Source organism: Poeciliopsis prolifica, unplaced genomic scaffold, assembly GCF_027474105.1.
Source record: "Poeciliopsis prolifica strain line A6 unplaced genomic scaffold, Auburn_PproV2 SCAFFOLD023, whole genome shotgun sequence".
Lineage (NCBI taxonomy): Eukaryota > Metazoa > Chordata > Actinopteri > Cyprinodontiformes > Poeciliidae > Poeciliopsis > Poeciliopsis prolifica.
Genome location: NW_026562398.1, coordinates 2,011,748 through 2,033,187, shown reverse-complemented (window position 1 = coordinate 2,033,187; position 21,440 = coordinate 2,011,748). Strand labels below are relative to the sequence as shown.

Sequence of the window (21,440 nt, the reverse complement as noted above, 5' to 3'; positions counted from 1 at the left end):
ATATTTTGTAGAATTTAAGATTTAAGGTCTGTGTGGCTTTAGTTATTATTTTCCTGAAAATGTCAGGAAAATAATTCTCCTTTACTTGGACTAATCATATTTACTAGATGTTGGACATGTAACTAAGAAAACTAACTGCTGAAATGGTGGTAAGCTCAATCTTACCACCATTTGCAGCAGCTCTGTTCCCAATTAGAAATAAAAAGCAGCCTGATAATTAAGTCTGCCAGATATTTTCTTAAGAATCTATAATTCTGAAAAAAAATGAATAAAAGCAACATTCTTCACACCCGTTTTAACTAAACTGATTAGAAAATGGTGATTAGCAAACTCATTATTTAACTAAATACATACTAAATAGATAAAAGACGATGAAGAATTTGAAATGATGAAAAGCTTGAACTTTTGAAAACACTGTACTGGTGCCTTTTTTTGTGTGTTGACAGGGTTCAGATAGAGAGCAACTTATCAACTCATTTCATTTTAGATACTGCAAGTGAATAAGTGAAATTAATAACCGGCAACAAAGTAAAGCAGGGATTCACACTCTCTTTGCAATTAACATTAATTCACAAGAAATGCTGGTTGTTAAGGCACCTAGAGATCATAAAGTGATTTCAATAATGGCTCTCATCTTGAGTAAATTTGCTTTTATTAGAAATTATGTATTTATTATTATTATTTAGTTACTTTTTGAACTACTAAATGTCTACTACAGACAAAAACTGTAAATAAACACCTAAAGGACTCCTTCAGGTGTAAATCACATAAATAAAGACAGCATCAGGTTTGAATTCCACATTTCACTTAAAAAAATGTTTAAAAAAACTTTAATGGAATAATTGCATTGGATTTCAACAACACATCTGCTAAAAGTCAGTGATAATTATTTCTTTTTACATTGAAAATCATGTGGTTTTAATTTTCTATCGATATCAATATTCCACAGAAGAAAATTTATCCATCCTATTAATGCTTTATTAAGTTTGATTTTTTTCTTCTTAATTTTAAAACCTATCATTTCAAATAAAATAGGGTTTTGTTAAAAATGACAAAAGTAGATATTTATTAAAAAAAATATTTCTAGCTCTGTAACTAACTCCCTGAAAACCTGAGATGAGCAGAACATTTTTTGGCTTGCTCAAATCAGGACCGAAAACATACTTGTGACTGCCATAGCAATGCACAGCCTCCAACAAATTGTTGTTTACAGTGGCTTTATTAAAAAAGTAAAGCATATTGGTTTATTTTATTAGATCAGCATTTTCTTATTTTGTAGTGTGCAAATTATGAAATCTTTCTTTTTTGATATTTCTTCTGTGAACCACTGAATTCCCTGTATATGAATGGTGCTGCAAAATAAACTTGGCTTCCTGTGCCGTCTCCTATGCACTGCTAGAAAGTATCTTCTGTTCACTTTTGCCCTTGCATCCCACACACACCTTTTCTTCTCACATCTGCAGGTATAGTGCATCACTGAGGACATCTGACCTTGGAGTCGTGTCAGCAACACCATAGCATCACAGTCAAGCCAGAACAATGAACAATTGCCCACTCAGTGAGCACAAAAAGCATTTTCCAGTGTTGCACCGAACAACCTGCCAACTCTGGGAGAAGTGGACACAGTCTTCGAGACGCAGCTATTCTGTATACACAGACTCCCATTTAAACTCACATCATGATTCATAAAAGCCAGCGTCTTGACTAATGGAGCAAGAAAGATTTATGTAGAATGCTTTTTTTGTGACACGTATTTCACATAACTTCCACTCGCAGAGAGACAAAGTGTAAAAAGGCGAACTGCACGCTACCATGCATCTCAGCGCATGAATCAAAGATTTGGAACAGACACCAGATCAGACAATTACCCTCAGACAAGTTAACCAGGCGAAACGGGAAGAAGCCCAGTCATGTACAATAGAACTGTCACACATCACCACATCAAAGCTTATCTTTTGTTTTCGACAAGAGCAGAAACAGGCACCTTTTGCAAAACATCTCAAGTGAATCCAAACTTTGCTAATAATACAATCTGTCAAATGAATGAAGCAGCCCAAAGCGTATGCCGCAAACATTTACACAAAATGAAAACAAGGGTTCGTTGATTCTTTAAAGCCAAACATGAAGGAGAGATTCAACATTTGCGAGAACTTCCGAACATCGATCCGGAGCCCAATGTGTAAATGAGAATCTGAATCATGAATAGAGGATTTCTCAGTTGCATTCTCAAAAATGCTAAACCTTTTTTTCAGAATGCAAAATTCTCAATAAATCCTTTGCTTCACTGCTGAATAGAGCAAAGGATTATTTGAGCAGCACATGGCAGAAACATGAAGCGTTTACGCTGGAATATAGTGTGAGTGGGAGAAAAAAGTGTTAAAGCCTCTGTGGTACCCCTGCCAGTGTGTATCTATCACCAGCAGAAAGAGATTTGAAAACCCTGTGATTCTTCTTACTTTTATTCACTTTGGTTACTTAAAATGCATTCAAGTCAAACTTCAGAAAGGATAATCTCAGGTGAGATGCGCATCTAGCTGCACAGAAATGAAAGGAGACAATTAATGAGCCTACAAGCACACAGACGTATTTTGAAATTTAGGAAAGCGTCATATTGATGCATGCAAACTCCTTGTTTGCTGTTACCACAGTCACCCCAGTCACAAGTTCACTTACAACAGAATCTTAGTCCTGCTCCAGCTTTTGTCTAAATATTGCAGATGCTGCAAGCAAAATAAATGCAGTGGTTTAACTTGAGTAGACCCACATTCTTCTTTTTTTGTTATTGTTCTTGGCTTTTTTGGTACTCTGATTCTGTAAGACATACTTTCAAGTAGCAGCATTATTTGCTATACAGTGGACTCCCAGTATTTAGGAGGTTTTTAACCATCCATGAATACTTGATATTTTCTCTAAAAGAAATTATAACTGCCTGTTTCGATAGTTCAAACACTCCAAAATGTGACGTAGAGACGGGCATGACATAGAAGCTAACATCTATAATCTTACTTATTTTAAGTCTTGCTGCTATTTCTCTCAGCCAAAAAGCATCAAAGAAAATCAATTGTGCTCCTGGATTGTTTCCTTTGCAAAGGCCGGTCAATATTCTGTCAAGTGACATTGCACAAAGGTATTTTAGCTTCTCAAGCTGCATTTCTTTTTGGATATTTTAGATGCTCTATGAAGAGGTGAATCTACAAATACTGAACTGCAAAAAGGTGGGGATCCACTCTAGTCACCTGAAGAGGAAATAAGCATTCATGGCAATTCTCGCTCCGTCACAAATCACATAAGACATAAACATATTATTATCACGTGGAATGAAACATATAAAGGATTGTATCTTACATATTTGTAAATATGCAAGACATAATTATGTCTAAATATGTCTTACATTTTTGTAGCAGGTAAATCATTTTGACTTTGTAATTTTTTACAAAGGCATTTTCTTGTGCTGAAAATGCGTGAGTACCATTGATCTAGACTAGAGTATTTCTTATTTCTTCTGTTGGGGAAACAGCCAATCACCACCAAGAAAAGTAAATAGCCCTCTGGATTGGCTGCTGTATGATATCCCATCTTCCCATGTAGCAACCTTCCTCAGATAAATACACATATAGAAAATATGCAAAAATTGAACTATGAGTATATGGTAGTTCTGTATTCTGGTTGTTAAATGAACACAAAAAGTATTACTGCATAGCTATAGGCAGATCTTTATACACACTATCTAATTTCTCATAAAATCAGAAAACAGACATCAACCACATAAAATAAATCTCCAGTCTTGATTGTAGGAAGAATGTGATTGCAGTGTGTCCTTTTGTTTTTTGCTAAATTTTATTTTATTTTTTTTTACATGTGTATCTATTTCTGGAGTATTTTGTTTACCTGATATGGGACCACAGATAGAAATAAGCCAGCGGATTAATCCGATCCAACACATCTGTTCTCTTATGAGATTAATGTTCTTGTTTAGGTCCCTGACAAATAAATGAACAAAAATACTGACTGTGAATCCTGACTTTGTATTATGAGGGCCAAAGCAGTTTTATACCAGACGTAACACGTTCTTATATACAGATCACCTGTATACATAAGCTTTCCAACCTAAATATCACATTTAATAAAGTAAATTAAGAAGAAACTGTTTATAGGCCATTCATCAATTAGCCTACTCATCATATCAGGTTTCTATTCAGCTTTGTGAATCTTTTTGCATTTCCTCTCATCTTGGTGCTCTCATACGCTTTAAGTAACACAGTATAACTGCCTATAAAGCTGCTCTTATTCACTTTCTTTTTCTATTGTCACACCATGAAATGAGTTTAATTAAAAAAAAAACAGGCCATTAAAGGCATTGTGTCAGCCGAAGCCACTTTCAAACCACTGAAAGGCTGATTAAAAAGAAAAAACTTGAGTCAGTGTCATCTGACAGCACGCTATTCACACACATATAATACAATAACTGCGCTTTAATTTCAAATAGCAGATAAAACAATCAGTCATAGAGGAAGTTAAGATTATGTTGCTGCTCCTTTCGGGTATTAATTTTTTAACACCAAGCTCTGAACACACCAAATGTGAACAGATTACACGTGCATGATTAAGTTAGTGTGAGCTTTTAGTTTTAGAGGTTAGATTTAAAGCAAGGAGGAGAGGAACGCTCCGTCAATAACGACTGTCTACAAGCCAGATGTGTAACACCTGAGGAGCAGAATGAATCAGCCTGCTACTGCTCACTTCCTCTGCGTAGACAATTACATCCCGTCTTTCACATACAGTCTCTTAGGCTTGTCCTGAAAGTCTTTTATTTCACACCAGCTGTTCACGCCTCACAATAATTAATTCGATGCTGCAAGAGACAAAATGTATGCTTGTCAGTTAAAGTTAATTTTTTTGTTAAAATTAGGAAAGCTGCTTTTTTAGATTTACATAGTGATTCACGGTAATTGCTAAAGAACCCATATTTACTCTGTACTGAGTCTGTTTTAATATTCTGCATAGCCAATCTATAACTGTTAATGCTAAACTAAACATTGTTAGCCTACTTAAATCAAGTGGCCTCCATATAAGCAAATTTCTGATGAATTCCTCTTTTATTCCAGCGCAATAATATTAAAGAAAAATTGCACCAGCAAGGCTCAAGGATATTTTTAACTCCTCTTCCATCCTCCTCCCTGTGCGTGGTGGCAGGATGAACTTGAGTCCTCATTCAGCCTTTTTTTGTCCCAGTTCCAGTTGTTCTAAAGTTTTTTAATTATTGTTTTGGCTCAAAACACAAAAAAGCTTAGGTAAGTAAGATATTAGTCATTTCTTAACCATTTATATTTATTTATACCGTGGAAGGAAGAAAAAAAGCCATACTCTTAGGAATAACTGCTTTGAACAAAATCATTCCCATAAAATAGATCTAACTTAAGTATTATTATATTGTATGCTTTGATTATTGATCAGCATGTTTCTATCTGGTGACCAATATTTCCTGTTTTTCCAGGGCACAGTTAGCACGACACACAAACATCCACTTCTACTAGTCACTCTTCAAAAGCATAAAGACAAGAGAACATACCATCCAAATCCAAACAAATGTGTGTTGATCTTCATTATTCAGGACAATAATGTGGAGAAAAGAGGAACTACTCTAGAACTACCCAACTCTACAGTCAGAACATTAATTAATAAGTTTAAAACAACCAGAGCTGTGGCAAACGTGGCTTACTACCACAACAGAGACAGAGTCTCAAGTTCAGAACTGAAACTTGAGTCAAACTCAAGTTGCAAAACAGAGACTTACACGATAAAAACTGGAGTTTTGTCTTAACTTGACACCATGGTAACTTTACGCACAAGATGTCAGTTTTCTCTAATGTTTTCAACAGAAAAGTAAGAGGAGTGGACAGCATCTTCCAAGTCTGTTTTTATTTAATGCAGCCTTGGATCAAGTGTTTACAGAAGGTAAGCCACAGACTGCAGCTTGATGAAGACGTTAAGAAAGGAAAAAATAAAACCTTCAGTGCTCATTGTTGCGTGTGGAGTGTGAAATTATGCAACTGCAGTGATATGAGACTTTATTTCCACACCTTTTCTAGTCAAGGGTGGTGTCTAATACATAGATCGGAAATTTCAACACAATATGCCATAATGATGCACTACACACAGTAAAGCACACTGGATTTGGAGTTTGGTCCTCAAAAAAAAAGAAAGATAAGAAATACAAAACGAACACCGATACGTCACTAAAAGGAGAACAGGAAGTGATATGTTGGAGGGTAAACGATGGATCGACATGTTGAGGTTATACAACATCATTCTGATATTGTTTAAATAATTGTTTTCAGGGGTGGTTTTGCAGTGAAACAGTTTTTTACTGAATGATGCAAGATTGATGACTTTGGCTTACAGACAACTGCAGAAATTTACAGCAAAGTATCAAATCTGATTGGCTTTCAACCACGGGGTAGAAGGTGAGTGACAGCTCTCTGCAAAATCCACTGAAGAACAACTTTCTATCAATCTTCCTGGCCTCGTTAGGGCCGACATGTGAGTGCTTTGGTTCAGATAAGGCAGTTAAAAAACATTATATTGTGCCATCAATAGCTTTTGGCCCTCTGTCAATGGCAGTTTAAGCAACCTTATTTGAAAGGACCGAGGTTGTCTACTTTGCAAAATGTCAATTGTGATTGAAGATTTCCTAGGAATCAATGCAACATTCAGAATGCTGCTGTTCTCAGAGAGCACTTGAAATCCCACAGGATTTGCATCTGAACACAGTAATCCCGTCAGCTGATTTTTCTTTTTCTTTTCTTTTTTTTTGCCAATGCTCTGGCGGTTGAAGCATACAATAGTTTTTCAAGCACAAAAACTCTTAACTGCACTCACACACGACCCTCCCAGAGAGAAACGGGGGGTGAGGGGGGGATATCATTCGACAAGCATTTTCTCGAGGGAAATTCACAGAAAATGAAATTGAAGCTAATAAAACTCTGAAGTTGCGCTCTTCCATTTTCAAATGCAAAATCAACAAGTATTTTAGCTTAACTACCCGAGGCCCATGCTGCACTTTAATAATTTAGCCTCCGTGTACATGGCCCGCATTGTACTGGCTGATATATTGGTTATATATTACTGCCTGTTGTTTGAAAATGTTCTGATGCGCCCTGAAGCCCTGCTGCAATAACACAACATAGTCACAACAGTGAGTCCAGGTGGCGGTTTATTATGTATTCTGAGAAACGAAGCACAGTGGACTCCAACGTGTTGGAACGGCACACACAAGTACAATTTCTTGGGGAGAACATGAACTTATTTGGTCTAATTTGTTTTCTCCTATTTTATTAACCATCTATTATTTCTTTCAAAGAGCAAGTAATCATTTAAACTACTTTCAGCAGGGCTGCACTAGAGGAACATTTTGAACAATTACTCTTATTTTTTGTTACTATATTTCATAGTAAAAAAAGTATTTCTTTTCCCCTCACATTTATATGACAGCTTTAGTACATAGTTGTATATTTTTTGCACATACATCATATTTAATAAATATTCTATAGTGGCATGGATTCAAATCTAAATCTCTAAAAACATTCATTTCAAAACAAGATGTAGCTAATTATGCTATAATCATATTTGCAGTTAGCAGTAGGAACAGATATGAATATTGGTACAAGTCAGAAAATAGGAGAAACATCAAACTGATGCCTTTATATTTGCATGACTCGAAACCACCAGAGAAAACTGAGAATATATAAAATCACTCTAGCAGAAGGAACAATGTAAGTTTGTTTCACTCTCTTGCAGCTCTCGCAGCCATGTGGCGTGTCTCTGTCTCATTCTTGCTGCTCTTCATGCCTACATTAGAGTTCTCATATCAGCCTGCAGTCGAAGCAGAGCCTCGTGCCATAAAGCTCAAGGGACAGCAAGACATCTATGTGAAGAGTTGCCCCTTCTTTTCATTTCATGTGTGAGACATGACACACAGAATTTACTATCTTAAGTGCATTGTTGCATTAGCGTTCCTCCATGAGCATAGCTGCAATGGAAACAATGAAGGACCGTTTCGAGCCTGACAACCATGAAATCTGGCGTAGACATTCTCAGTCCTGGGTGGTTGAATCCTAATGACATCTGTGATCCCACGGCAGTTTTTTTTTATGACTGATTTTTGGATAAATGTCTCACAATCTCCTCGGGGTGGACAGTCGTGAAAATGGCCGCAGTCAATCATCCCCTGCAGTTCAAATGCTGTGACTTCCGTCCCTACTGTGTCCTGATGGATTACACAGTTTACACTGTTGTCTTCAACCAATATTATGTGAGTAGTTAAAAAGTCAAGCGGAGATGTCTGCATTCCTATAAGACTCAAATATTATTTTGTACCAAGTAGAAAGTCATTTGATAATGCAGATATTCATAATGGGAATATCTTGCTACCTGCTATCATTTACTGATATTATCATTTACTGATATTAAAATGGCTCAGTGTATTTTGAGCTTTAATCTTCATCTGATAAAGCTATTCTTTTCCAGATTTTGAAGTCTTGTTTTTTGGGGGGGAGGTGTGGAAATCCAGTATTGTTTATGTCTCAAACATCACTTTTGCACACATAGGCAACAAACTATTTCATTTTTTTTCAGGGGCCTTAGACCTTTTATGTCTACTGAACACTTCATCAGTTGCTAATACTATATAATTTACTCTTTATGCTAGAAGCTGCTATTAGTGATGTTTTATGATATGTTTACAAGTATAAACCTTCATTTATGAACTCCCTCAGACAACAGTAATTACATAATGTGTAACACATAGTGCTGTAACAAAGAAAGTTGTAATGCTGTTTGATTCTTTAAACATTTTTTTTAATATAGTTATTTTAACAGCTTTGCTACACATACATACAAGACGGTAGCAAAAACAGTCAATATGCTGCTCATTAAATCTTTTTAAAAAGGAGATTTCTGAATGTGACATAGCTCTACCAGACACAATCAGATGGTTTCCAATTGTTTCTCATCACAAGAAAAACAAAAAGTCAGAATTATGAGAATGAAGCCAGACTTTTTTTTTCCAGTGGCCCTAATCCTCTTCCATAGTTAATCACCTATCTGACAAACATAATATCATGTCATCCTCCCTCAGCAATCCCAATGCACTATAGGCTTGTTACATGGCTTAGCTCTGCTGCATTCAGGTCCCCAGCAAAAATTGGACTTTTAAGAGTCAGCTTGAATGTTTGGTTGCCAAGTCAATCAAGCTGAACATGTGTTAATTATTAGTCCTGTTGCATCTTGACATGAAAAAAATAAAAAGCTCAAGAGACAGAACAGTGAGACTCTCCGTTGTGTTCGGCTGAGAGCTTTATCCAACTGTCTTTGCTGTGACTAAAGCGGCAAGCTTGTCAAGTTGAAGTCTAAGATTTGACTGTGCCATGCTAATGCATAGCACGCCTTTATCTAAACCATTTCATTCTGGCTGTATATTTAGACTTAATATCCTGCTGGGAGGTAAACCTCATCCTTAGTTTCAAATCGTGGGCCTGACAAGTTTCTGTTTCATGGCATAATGCTGCCACCACCATATTTCATCATAGTGTTGGGACATAGCTTGCGCCAAACTGAGCTTTCTTTCTTTACAATTCTGACACAATGTACAAGTAGGCCACAACGTTTCAGGTGGGGATTCATGAGAGTGACTCTATGCATGTTTCTTGTTACTAAGATATGTTACTGCATTGGTTTCAAAAGTTATGTTTTTTCTAAAATAATGAGATACAGAAATGCGTCCCATTTGTTATTTCATGAAGATTTAAAAATGCCAGAATTTTTTCTTTCTTTATTTTTTTCTTTTCTGATAACATGACATCAACTGCTCAGTTCTTGAGTATTTTCATAAAATACTGTTTATTTTTAGTCAAGCAAGATTTTAAACTTAAAGTAAAGTTTCAACTCAAGAGTAAAGTTTTAGGCTGTTGTGCCAACCTTTGGAAGTGACACACAATTTAAATCTATTCATTATCTAGATTATTTCTCCTAGAAATTATTTTTTACTGGATTTCACTCAAAGGTGTTGGAGTAAAGAGGAACTGAATACATACATAAGGCAATCTTTCCCAGTATTCATTTGGACATAAATCAGTGAACATGTGAAACTACTCAAGCTTTAGGGATACTTTAGCAGGGAGCTAGAAATTAATCAATTTTAGACACAAAAGTTGCAAGGAGTCTATTGTCTAATGTCTCTACATTTTAAAATTGTCTGTATACACATGAGTCATTCATTTACTTAGTATTTAGCTTTACGCTGGGTATACACTATGTGACTTTTGGCTCAGTAGCAGACGACTTTCTAGTAGTGTGACAGTTTTTGCTATCTGGTGGAGTTTCAGCCAAACTATTTGTCATGCATTGTGAATTACAAAGTGTAACGAGAAGCGATTAACACCTCACAACCAGCTCCCAATCAGCAATCATTTGGCTGCATAAAAATCAAGTCTGTTTGAAATTCTGGTCGCCACTTCGAGGGTATTGCACTGTTGAATATAATGTATATTATATTATTATCATTATTATTAAATGTTTCTTGACTAAAAGTAGACATGTCAGCAAAAACGATAGGCAGAAATTTGAATACTGGAGTTTATGAACTTCAGAAGTCTTCAGAGATGCATAAAAAAATATATAAATATATATATAATTTTTTTTTCCCAAAGCATTTATCCTTCCATATTTAATTTAAGGCTCCCTCATCTCCCTCAAATTAGCATAAATTGAGATGTTTTCAAACACAAAACAACTGCAGTAAAGGAATGCAGCTAACTATAATGAAGTTAAAGTTGAAGTTTCTCCACACAGAATGGGATGGGAGGCCAAGGAAGCATGTTTGCTTTTGTTGAGCATTCTTTTATTCTCAGGCGAGCATCTCCTCACCTCATTTATCTTTTTCTTCTTTGTAACTGTGAATTCAAGGTTATATGTAGTGAATGCACAGACAGTGTGAGCAGTCAGGTCACATCCGGGCATCAGGTCGTAGGGTGCGAGGACATGACTTGTGAGCTGTGAATTATTGAACTCTGCAATGTAGTCCTATAGATCAAACAACGACGACCGTGCATTGTATGCCCAGACCTAGCTTTTTTTTTTTTTTTTTTTTAAATGATGCTTCATACAAGTTTGACTGATGAAAAACATCAGGCCTGTTTTTATGATCCAGGATTCTGTTGCCAAAATGTATATTTTTCTTGTTTTTTTAAATCAATTGATTTCACTTATTTACCCCCACCACTTCCTTTAGCCACTTTTGTGTGACTGAATATTTACCCAATGACGCAAGTGTGTCTGAAAATTTTCATTAAAGACTTTTATATTGCTTAGGAATGTGGTAAACATTCTCGTGTGTTTCTCTTTTTTTTCATACCTTATTGGCCTTTTCCCTTTCATGTCCCAAGAGGGAATTCTCTGTGACAAGTAAATGCACCATATTAGTCTTAAGTGCAGTATAATTTCTAGTGTGCCTTTTGATTTCAGAGCTGGATGTAGAAAGTGTTCAGAGATTGATAAAATAGAGAACAAAGTACAGAAAAGGAAACTCAATGCTGCGTTTTGAAGCTCCAGACACACTGAAAGGAGGCACTAAAAGCAGCCTTTTAGCAAATTTACTTGACTCATTTACGCAGATTTGTGGGACTGCGAGATAAGTGCTTGTAAAAAAAAAAACAAAAAACAGGAGAAGATCATATTTAGAAGGCAAACTTCTTACTCATTTCTACAGACCTTTTGTACTTACATAAGAGCTGGATGTTATTTAGTCATGCAGAAGATAAAACCACAACAGCTGAGAGGCTTTGAAACTGATGCCCTGCACTGAATGTTGCGCAGGTCACAGATGATGCTGTTTGAACGGACTACAATGGGATCCACGGTGGTGCCTTTCACTCCACACTGGATGGATTTCTGCAGAACCAAGTTTTCAAATCAAGTTTTACTTTTCAGAGGAATGACTGAGAGGAGAAGCAGCAGCAGGCAGAGACCTCCTTGTGCCTTTCCACTCATCCCCGTAAGAGGATGCGACGTAATGGGGTTTCCTCTCCTCTGGCTCCTTCTGCTCAGTAGAGAAAAAAAAAAAAGCTCCACAAAACTTCCAACGAAGTCTGATACTCCTATATTCTTGTCACATTTTACAGCGACTGAGACGATCGGTTCCGAGTGGTTGGGCTGTGACCTCAATGTGAGTTTATAGCGGCATTTGTTGTGATCTCAAATGCAGCACAACAGAGTACGACCTTATAGAGAGTCGAATTGTTGAGAACATCCAACCAAATGCCTAAATTGATGTAGAAGTCAGGCATGGTACTTATTAAAGACAGCAAAACAACATTTATTAGCTGTAAGCCACACAAAAGAGCAATAAACAAACTCCTATGTGTTAAAAAAAGAAGACCAGAATACAAATGTATTCTCTTTTGTTAGAGAATATATTTTTCATATAGCAAGCTATTACTTTGCTGCATAATAAAGCTAACCCTGCCCCCCAGGCCATAGGGAATAACATTAATATTACTTGTTCACAAATTCATCTTAGCAGGCGGCTGACCCAACAGCTTTGTGTCAACAGCAATGACAACTTGTCTAACGGCGGCTGAATTTATTCATTTTATTAACACCGCACCAGCAGCTCAAGCTATTCACCTATATGTCCATATAACTTTATATATAGCTGCAACATTTTATCATTGGAGTTTTCTTATGAAAATACTAAAATTCAAACTCCCAAATATAATTTAAACATAAAATTAACTGTTGGCATTGGTTGATATATGCCTTACTCTGAGGGCCACATAGAACAGTTGAGTTATGTTGAAAATACAATTACAGAGATGATATTTGCTAATAAGGTGACAACTAGATTTTATGAAAGGGTGTCAGAGTATGTGGATAAGTCCAAATGCATGTGGCCCTTTTCAGATTTAGACTTGTAAATACTCCTGAAAACAAAGTGCTGTTTTGCTTTGGTTCATGAAATACATCAATGCTTTTGTTTGTAATGTGATAAAATGCAAGAATGTTCTTAAGGCAATGTGTTTGTGTCCTAGCATCCAAATAAATATCCCTAAAAACAAATCTTTCACCTGCATCCTCCAGTCATCCTCGAGCATTTCACCCTCAGAGCCAGAATGCTTTTGCTTCGGGACATAAACCGTTCTCTCCTTGCTGACTTCTTCAAAAGTTCAATGTGTTTGAACTCTGCCCTCAGAAAACAGCAATACTCACCGACACACCAGCAAATTTGAAGGAGCAGGTGGCAGTGACCTTTCCTTAAGTAAGTATTGATTGTTTGCTTTCCTGTTTGTATAACTGCATGCTTGAAGAACACAAGTAATTCCAGGGAGGAACGGGGGCGGGAAGGAACTGATGTTGTGCAGCTCACCATGACTCCATGGACATTGAGCTGCAAAAGTAGAAGCGTTTAAGCATTAAGTACCAAACAAAAGGCGTGTTACTGTCATCTTGTAGAATGCCATTGTTAGCATACTTGCAGCTCCACTTCTCATGACGTCCTTGTTACTTGCTTCAGTGTATGTGTCAACTCCTCTTTGACAATTCGAGTTTATTTTGGTCAAAATACCTAAAGGGTTCAAATTATGACCAGTAGAAGGAGTCACTGAACTGAAGGTAATAGTGTCCTAAAATATCAGCTTTGTATGCCACGGCCCACTGATTTCTATTCAAATGCTTATGTTGTTATATGTTTACTCATATTTTCCAATAATTCTGAAAGGAATACAAGACAAATAAGCAGTAAAATGTCTCCTAAACAACACTTTGCATGATATCAGTGATATCACTAAAGTGATACGCAGTGTTGTTTGTGTGTTTTGCCAACACTAAGCCACCACACCAACCCCATTCAACAATGCTGAACAAGATCAACCAGCTATAGAAGCTGTTTAACCCGGTTAATGGGTAAATCTTAGGTTTTGGAAAAGTTAAATATCAATTTATCATGAACATGAAGTCAACAGCAAAACCTCCTGTGAGGCAGATGAATTATGAATCTGTCTATCTAGCTATCGATCCTAGTCTGTTTGTGATAACTTATTTTGTAATCCATTCCTGCTTGTTTTTTGGGGGCTGTGAATGCAGTGTGACATAGAGGGAAATTCAATTAAGCTTCCTTTTAAAAAAGCAAGACAGAAAAACCTGCAGATACGACAGATGTCTGTTAATCTTTGGGAGTTATGTTCTATTTTTCTATTCATACAGAAGCAAAAACAGGCAAGGTTTAAAAATATAAAGTGACTCCACGATCCATCCCAACATCATCTGTCTGCTGCCCGTTGAAGCACAAAACTCTCAAACGCTCACAGAAGTCAAGGAAATAGTAAGAACAAATAATTCCCTACCAACACTTACAATCAGAGCGATCTTTTACGGTTTAAATCAGTGAGCAGGAAGATAAAAATACTAAAAGAAAATTAAAACACTCCAGAGCTCCAGCAAACGGTTGTGTCTTGGGATGGCCAAGTCTTCATAACAAGCACAAAATGTTAAACAGTACAGGAACTTTGAGTTAAAACTATGCTCACTGTTAGTCAAACAAGACTACAGGTAGATGTGCATGGATGAATGCGAGGTCAGAGACCTTTTATAACTCTGGAGTATGAAGGGAAAAATGCTGTGGATCTACTTTCCTTCCAAAAACCCTAGGAAAGTTGTTAAAGTGTGTTGCATTATTAACTCTCTGAAATGCTGTGGTATTTTAATAGAAGTACAGTTGGGCTCTGCCAGAGTTCTGAAAATAACTCTTCTCTGGATCTATCAACAGGTTAATGATCCGAAACAACGCAGGAAAAGTGAGTGAACCGCAGAAGGATCCAGAGAGACGAAGAGACAGAAAAAGGACAATTATAAACTTAAGTTTTGACCTCTAGGAAGAATTAGATTATCAAAAGTAATGACTGAAAGTTCTAAAAAGGTCTGATGACAGCAGTGACTTTATAATAAACATTTATTTCTGTAGCATTAGTTATGTATTAGCTTTTACTAGTGAATAAAGAAACTTAAATTAACAATCAGATTTTCTAAAAGTTGATTAAATTTGTACTTCTGAAATGAAATTTGTTTATTTTAATTTAATTCCTTAAAGTATATTTAAAGTGTAGCACCCTAGTTGTCTTACATAATAAAGTGTCACAGGTTTTAACAACTGTGTTCATACCAGAATGTATTAAGGTTTAACCTTTTTTTCCCTCTCATCTAAAAAGAGTTGAAGCTTTACTAGTGAAACACAAAATCATCTACTTGTTCTTCTGTTCACTTATTGCTTTTTGATGCAACATTTATTTATTTTTGACTCGAACTGAGCACTAAACAGAGTAGCTCTTTGCTGCAAATAAAAGAAGTGTGCTGGATATTTAAAAGAATATAAGTTAAAGGATTATTTTAAAATTCTATGAAGAATAATTTCCTTCCCATAACCATCAGGACTTTATGACTTTAAGAAGCAAGAAATGTAACTCAATACATTATTTATCTGACTGCACTGCCCTACAGATGGGTTGAACATTATGATTCATGTTTTAATTCTCTTGAATAAGCCACCCTGCTAATGAATGCCTGGCCATGATTGGTCCTGTTTGGTAGCTTATTGTAGTCATCCATATCCCAACACGGCTTTAATATCAGTCCACAGGGTAGATCGTGCAGAATTTCCTTATGGGAGCTTTTAAAAATATCCAAACAATATTTCTTGTATGTTCCAGCTAATAGTGTTAGAAACATTTGCAGTTCCACTTCCCTCATATCCCACAGGGACATGTGCACAATAGCAAGGCAACAGACTTTTCTATTGAATGGTATGTACAATAATGTGAACAGAAATAATTCCTTTTACTTTCAATATTTTACAGAGTTGTAAAAGTTAAACTGTACTTGGGCAAGACTGTGTTTAATGGCACGAGAAGCAGCCCATTAGCAAAGATGGAGAGGAAACACAAAAGCTGAAATCAGTGATTTGGTTTATTAAACGTCCACACGACGCTTTTGTCTTCTGTCCTTCAGCAATTTTATTATAGCAGTTTGTGAGCATGTAGAGGACTTTCCACAACTTTTTCGCAGTCTGTTGTATTAAACTGCAATTATAAAGTGTTTCACTGGGGTTTTGTTTGATATACTGACAAAAAGGTATTCGTGACTTTTTTTTTCAACGCGTGCACAACTCGGTGTACATTTATATTCAGCTTCTATTAATCCAGTATCCCAAATTACAGCCATGTAAAATTCAATGCAAACAACTATGCTCGGATGGTAGCCAATTGATATACAGTCCTTCGGAGTGTACTTTCATTTGCTAAACTTTAAAAAAAAACATGTATCATTCACCTTTCACTTCATGATTTAGACTGCTATGTGATGGTCTGACACATAAAATTACAGCAAATTACACAGCATATCTTAGCATAGTAGCTTTTGGCTGTGAGGTGACAAAATGTGAAAATGTGCTTTCTGCAAGGCTCTGCACTATATGTGCCTACTTATGCATGATTACCCACTCATAATCCTGCATATTTGACACACCATCTGCGTTTTTTTTTATCATTTATCATCTGGCTGAATATTATAGCAGGGTTATGACTAATTGCCTAAAGCAAAAGTCCACAAAAAACTTACTTTACTTAACCTCTGGTATTTAGTGTCATATTTGGAGCTTGTAGTGTCACTCGCACACACACGGACACAACGAGCCTTTCTTATTCCTCTGGTGTCCATCTCCTCCACTGTCAGCTGAATGGATCACACTGCAAGTCTTCCATCTCCTTCAAATCAGTCACAGCGATGATTCTGTGAAAAAGGAGAGCCGACTGGAGCCTGTCAGTGCTTTGAGAGCAGAGGACATCAATGCCTCACTTAGACAGCTATTCTAAGGGGGCTTCTTCCCCCGACAGGAGGACAAGACGGAGTTCACCTGGATTCAATACAAGGTTTTTCCCTCAGCCTCCAGCAGAAAAGATGCAATGCCAAACAGCAGATCGCACTCCCTGATGTTAAATGTCATCTTGATAAAAATCAATTTCATGATTCATTCAAGAGGCTAAAACTAACAAATGGACAAAAGTTGCCTTGTCCTTTGAACTGTGTTGTCATCCTTCTTCTCCTTATGATCGAGAGCAGAAAACAAGGGTTTGGGAATTTTTTTTTTTTTTTTCGAAAAGGTGCAAAACATCATAGCTGCTGATAACAATTCCTGAGTTCTGCAGATTGATTTCTTTTCCTCGTGTGGCATTGTTGCTTCTCATTTCCAACGCAGCATGAAAGGCACAGAAATAAAAACATCTTAGCAGCAAATCGGCCTCACCATGGCAACAGTATTGATCAACCCTCCTGGGTCCTCAGAAAAATCTATCCCTCATGTCAATTTCCCAGCATTAACAGTTCAGCAGCCACTCATGTCTTGAATAGACGGCCCATGATATTTGGAATCTGGCAATAAAATCTGCGATCATTATTTAGCTTCCCTGATGATTCATTTATCACAGGAGTGAGACACCAAATGACCTATTGATATTCAGGGAGAACAATGAGGTAAGTAGGCCAGCAGGGCAACTTCAGGAGTACTCACTCTGCTTTAGCATCTAGATTGAGCTGCTGTGATTTCGCTCAAGAAATCAATATTTTTTTTATTTTTTTTTTGTCTAAAACAACGCATAAGTAGTTCAATTTGGTGTTGGTCAAAAGGCTTGAAGGGGACACAGCAAACAAGCACTGATCAATTAAAACCAAGATTTAAATTTTCATAACTTTAAATAACTTTGTTGACATCATGAAATCAAAACAGAAACATTGAAGTTTTTGGTTGTATAATGTCACAGTCTATGAATATTTAAGGTGTGTAAATAGTTTGTCAAGGCACCAAAAGTTGCATTTCTATCAGTTCCACCTAGTACATTGAATTATTAAAAGCAGGATAATCCTAAGGTGAATATTTTCAAAGGAATGCTTAATTTCTCATCGCTCGGGTGTGGCAGTTTTGGCACAATGATTAAGTCTCGCTCTCTGCGAACAGTTTTGGGGAAGCAAGCGGGTGACGCAGAGTGATGGATGAAGCTGCATGACAACTGCTGTCACTCCAAAGAATCCTCAAGCTTGATTACGACAGCCGAGCTTCATCGCCACATTGCGCATGAACTACACCTACACTCTGACACCTTGACGCTTGCAGACGTGTGAATCCGACTTGTGGGAGGAGGAGAAACTGGAGGGAACAGGAGAGTGATCTGTCCTGCAGATTAATGAACAAAAACCGAACATTCATCTATAAATTAAATAAATAAAGTTAGAATAACGACTGAATGTGTGTGTGTGTTTTTTTTTTTGTGTGTGTGTGTTTTTTTTTTAACCAACTACTATCATGGAAATTTCCTACGCTATATTAACAAGTGAAGTGGCGGCAAGACTAAAAGCTGTGGTGGAGTCCATCTGTCCAGCCACTTGAGCCTCAAAACCCACAAAATAGCCGATAAATAAATAAATGATGGTATTATGTTTGTGGCACTTTCTCTATGTGCATATAAGAAGAGAAAATATGGAGGAGCTAAAAGCTTGTTAAGTATGTTGATGGTCTTCCAGTTGCAGTTTAACTGATACTTACTGTCAGGTCAATGCTCTGTCTAATTGAACTGAAACAAAACACTGCACGACAAGTCTGCGAGTTGCAATCTGCGACCGCAAATCATTAGCACAAACATCCCAGCTCCTGCTCTACTGTCCCCATGAACACAGGAAAGACTGCTCACAATTCTGCACACTTGCAAGAGTCGCTACGTTGTGTTTCAACCAATTACTTATTTTACCATGGAGCTGTGCTTTAAATATTTAATTTGGTGTATTGGTGCCCTGCTGCTGCTTCTTCCTGTTTGAATGCAGCACCAGCAGCTGACTGTAAGCAAGATAAAGAGATGTGACCACAAACACCTTTTTTTTAAAATAAAATAAAACATTCAATCTCTTTGACTTGCAGCCATCCAGTTCAATAAGGCTAAAAACAGTTTGAAAGCGAGGCCTTGTGGAGATAAAAGCAAGCCAACTCAACTGTAATCTAGGCTTTGAGTTTTAAAACAGTTTATATATATATATATATATATAAGCCTTCAAGAGGCTCCTATAATCATGTGCAATCACATGAAATAGGTCTGTTATTCTCAGGAGGGGGGCAGTTGAGTTTGGGTGTGATTGTGTCAGGCTGTCAATGCCCACTCATCCAGACTCTGGAGTGAGACTGGAACAGACGGGAACTGTTCTTTCAGCACCACCGGGGACGCGCAACAGCACACTCAGCTGTCGCAACCACACCGTGTAGTGGTTTGGAAAGCCATTCAAACTCACACCACCTGCCCTTCCAGAATCCCCGCGACTTATAAAGTGGACAGAATTCGCGACCAGAATATGAATGAAAACTTATGCAGGGGAAGTATATTCACTTTTATTATTTTTATCGTTATTATTATTTCTTCTTCTCACAGAGGGAAAGAGGAGGCGCACCATTTCCTCTGTCCACCCTGAAGCGCACAAATGCCGGGAGATTCTTCACAGTAGTGGGCAATAAATAATAAAATGCTGAAATAAATAATAAAATGAAAGCCACACACAAGAAAAATAAATAAATCTTGCTCAGAGACTTGCCTGAAACAGGCGTAGGATATTGGCAACCATAATCGACACCGAGCTCGCCGAGGCTCCGATCACTCCCACCACTTTCTCGGGCTTGACGAACACCGGCGGCTCCCCGTTCGTGCACCTCACGTCTGAAGTGTCCTTTGTGATAAGGGCTTGCACAAAAGTTAAGGACTGCTCCAGAGCGTACGTATCCCTCGAGCAAGTGTCAAGCACCCGTGCGCCAAGGGTGATGTTGGGTAAGAGTTGCTCGTCTTGGTTGATCTGGTCCAGCGCGTACATCATGGCCTCCAAGCGCTGGATCCCGTTCTCCTTTTTCAGGTCCCCGCACGGCGTGCCGTCGGGTCCCCTGGAGTGCACCGGGAAAAGCCCGCCGAGGGTCAAGTGCCCCTGTGTCCGTATGGAGTGTGGCGCGTAGGTCTCCTGGAGCAGCGCAAAATCCACCAAGGCGCTCAGGAGCCAAAACAGCCTCCAGACGCAAATACCCGGACGCGACATGCTCAACTTTTGTCGGGAAGATGGAGTCGACTGTTGATGATTTTTGAAGTTTGTTAGAAAATCTCCATTTTAGTCACCAAGGTGGAGATTCAACAAGCTGGGCCGAAGAAGCGAGACGGAATGAAAGGCTCAGGCAAACTGCGCCCATCGCTGTGCGGCCAGGAGGAGCGAGCAGCGCAGCTTGTTGAATGGTGAAGCCCCCGACAGTAATTCAGCTCCCCCCATCCATTAGACGGACAGTATCAGTGCTCACACTCCGAAGATTAACTGGCTGTTGGAAACACAGGCAAGCCGCGCTCTGCTCCAATCTGAAATACCTCAACAATCGCAATTCAAGAAAATTCCGTGGGGGGGACAAAAAAAAGGAGAGGGGTGGGAGGGCAGTGATTATCTCTCAAAATCTGCGCTCAAAATGAAAATTGTGCACAGGCAGAAGTGGGTGACATTCTTCCCGGCCATAACAACTCCACGGACGCGCAGTGAAGCTTGGCTCGGCTGTGGTGTATGTCTCCCATGGGTGCATAATCATCTCCACAGCCTCTAGAGAGAAAGAAAGGGAGAGCACAGGATAGAGCGAGAGAGAGACGGTAAGATAAAAAAAAGGAAAGATTAATACCCGCGCAAATGAGCGATCACTGAGCAGAGGACTGAGAGAACCCAGCTAATTAAATCCGCGGCTGTGTTTTTTTTTTTTTTTTTTTCCACCCCCCCGTCTCTGCAACCGGTCGCATTTAAGGGCGAAATGAATGAGAGGTTTCAGTGTGCGCGCCGAGTTTTCAGCTCCCCCTTTTTTCCTCTCCACGCGAGACGTCACTCAGCTGGCAGTGGGAGGGAGGGGGACGGGGTGAGGACGAGGGACTGGCACCACTACACAGCAAGGTTTCCAGGAAGTTGTCTCCAGACTCTTAAGAAGGGAAAGGCGACGAAAAGAAATCGCATATACGCTTAAATAATGAGGAAATGAAAAAGCGAGCGGCTGTCCCTGCTTCGCTCTATAGGCTATAATTCCCCCTCAAACACAGACACGCAAACAAACAAACACACACACACACACACACTGGAGAAAAAAAAAAGAGAAAAAAACTCAGCATTTCCTTTCTTTTGATGTTGACAATGGCAGGCTTGAAATCGAGATTGGTGGCATTATGAAAAACACAGAGAAGCGGCAGGTTTTATGAGGGGCTTCACCTCACCCACAGGACCGAGCCTTTCCTGAAATAGTTTTGGATGAATTACTGATGCACCTTTAAAACAGGGAGGAGGGAGGAAGAGGGGCTCCA

The 21,440-nt window shown here is 38.2% G+C and overlaps 1 protein-coding gene across 1 annotated transcript in view; it reads right to left on the bottom strand.

Moving 5' to 3' along the window:
* The window catches only part of LOC129370374 (metabotropic glutamate receptor 7-like), a 101,727-nt gene extending 80,876 nt beyond the window's left edge, over nucleotides 1-20,851 (bottom strand). Inside the window, exon 1 of the mRNA XM_055046331.1 lies at nucleotides 19,672-20,851. Coding sequence (XP_054902306.1) covers nucleotides 19,672-20,160 — 489 coding nt within the window. The 5' untranslated portion in view covers nucleotides 20,161-20,851. The remainder of the gene's footprint in view (nucleotides 1-19,671) is intronic.
* Between the last annotated feature and the right edge of the window lie 589 nt (nucleotides 20,852-21,440).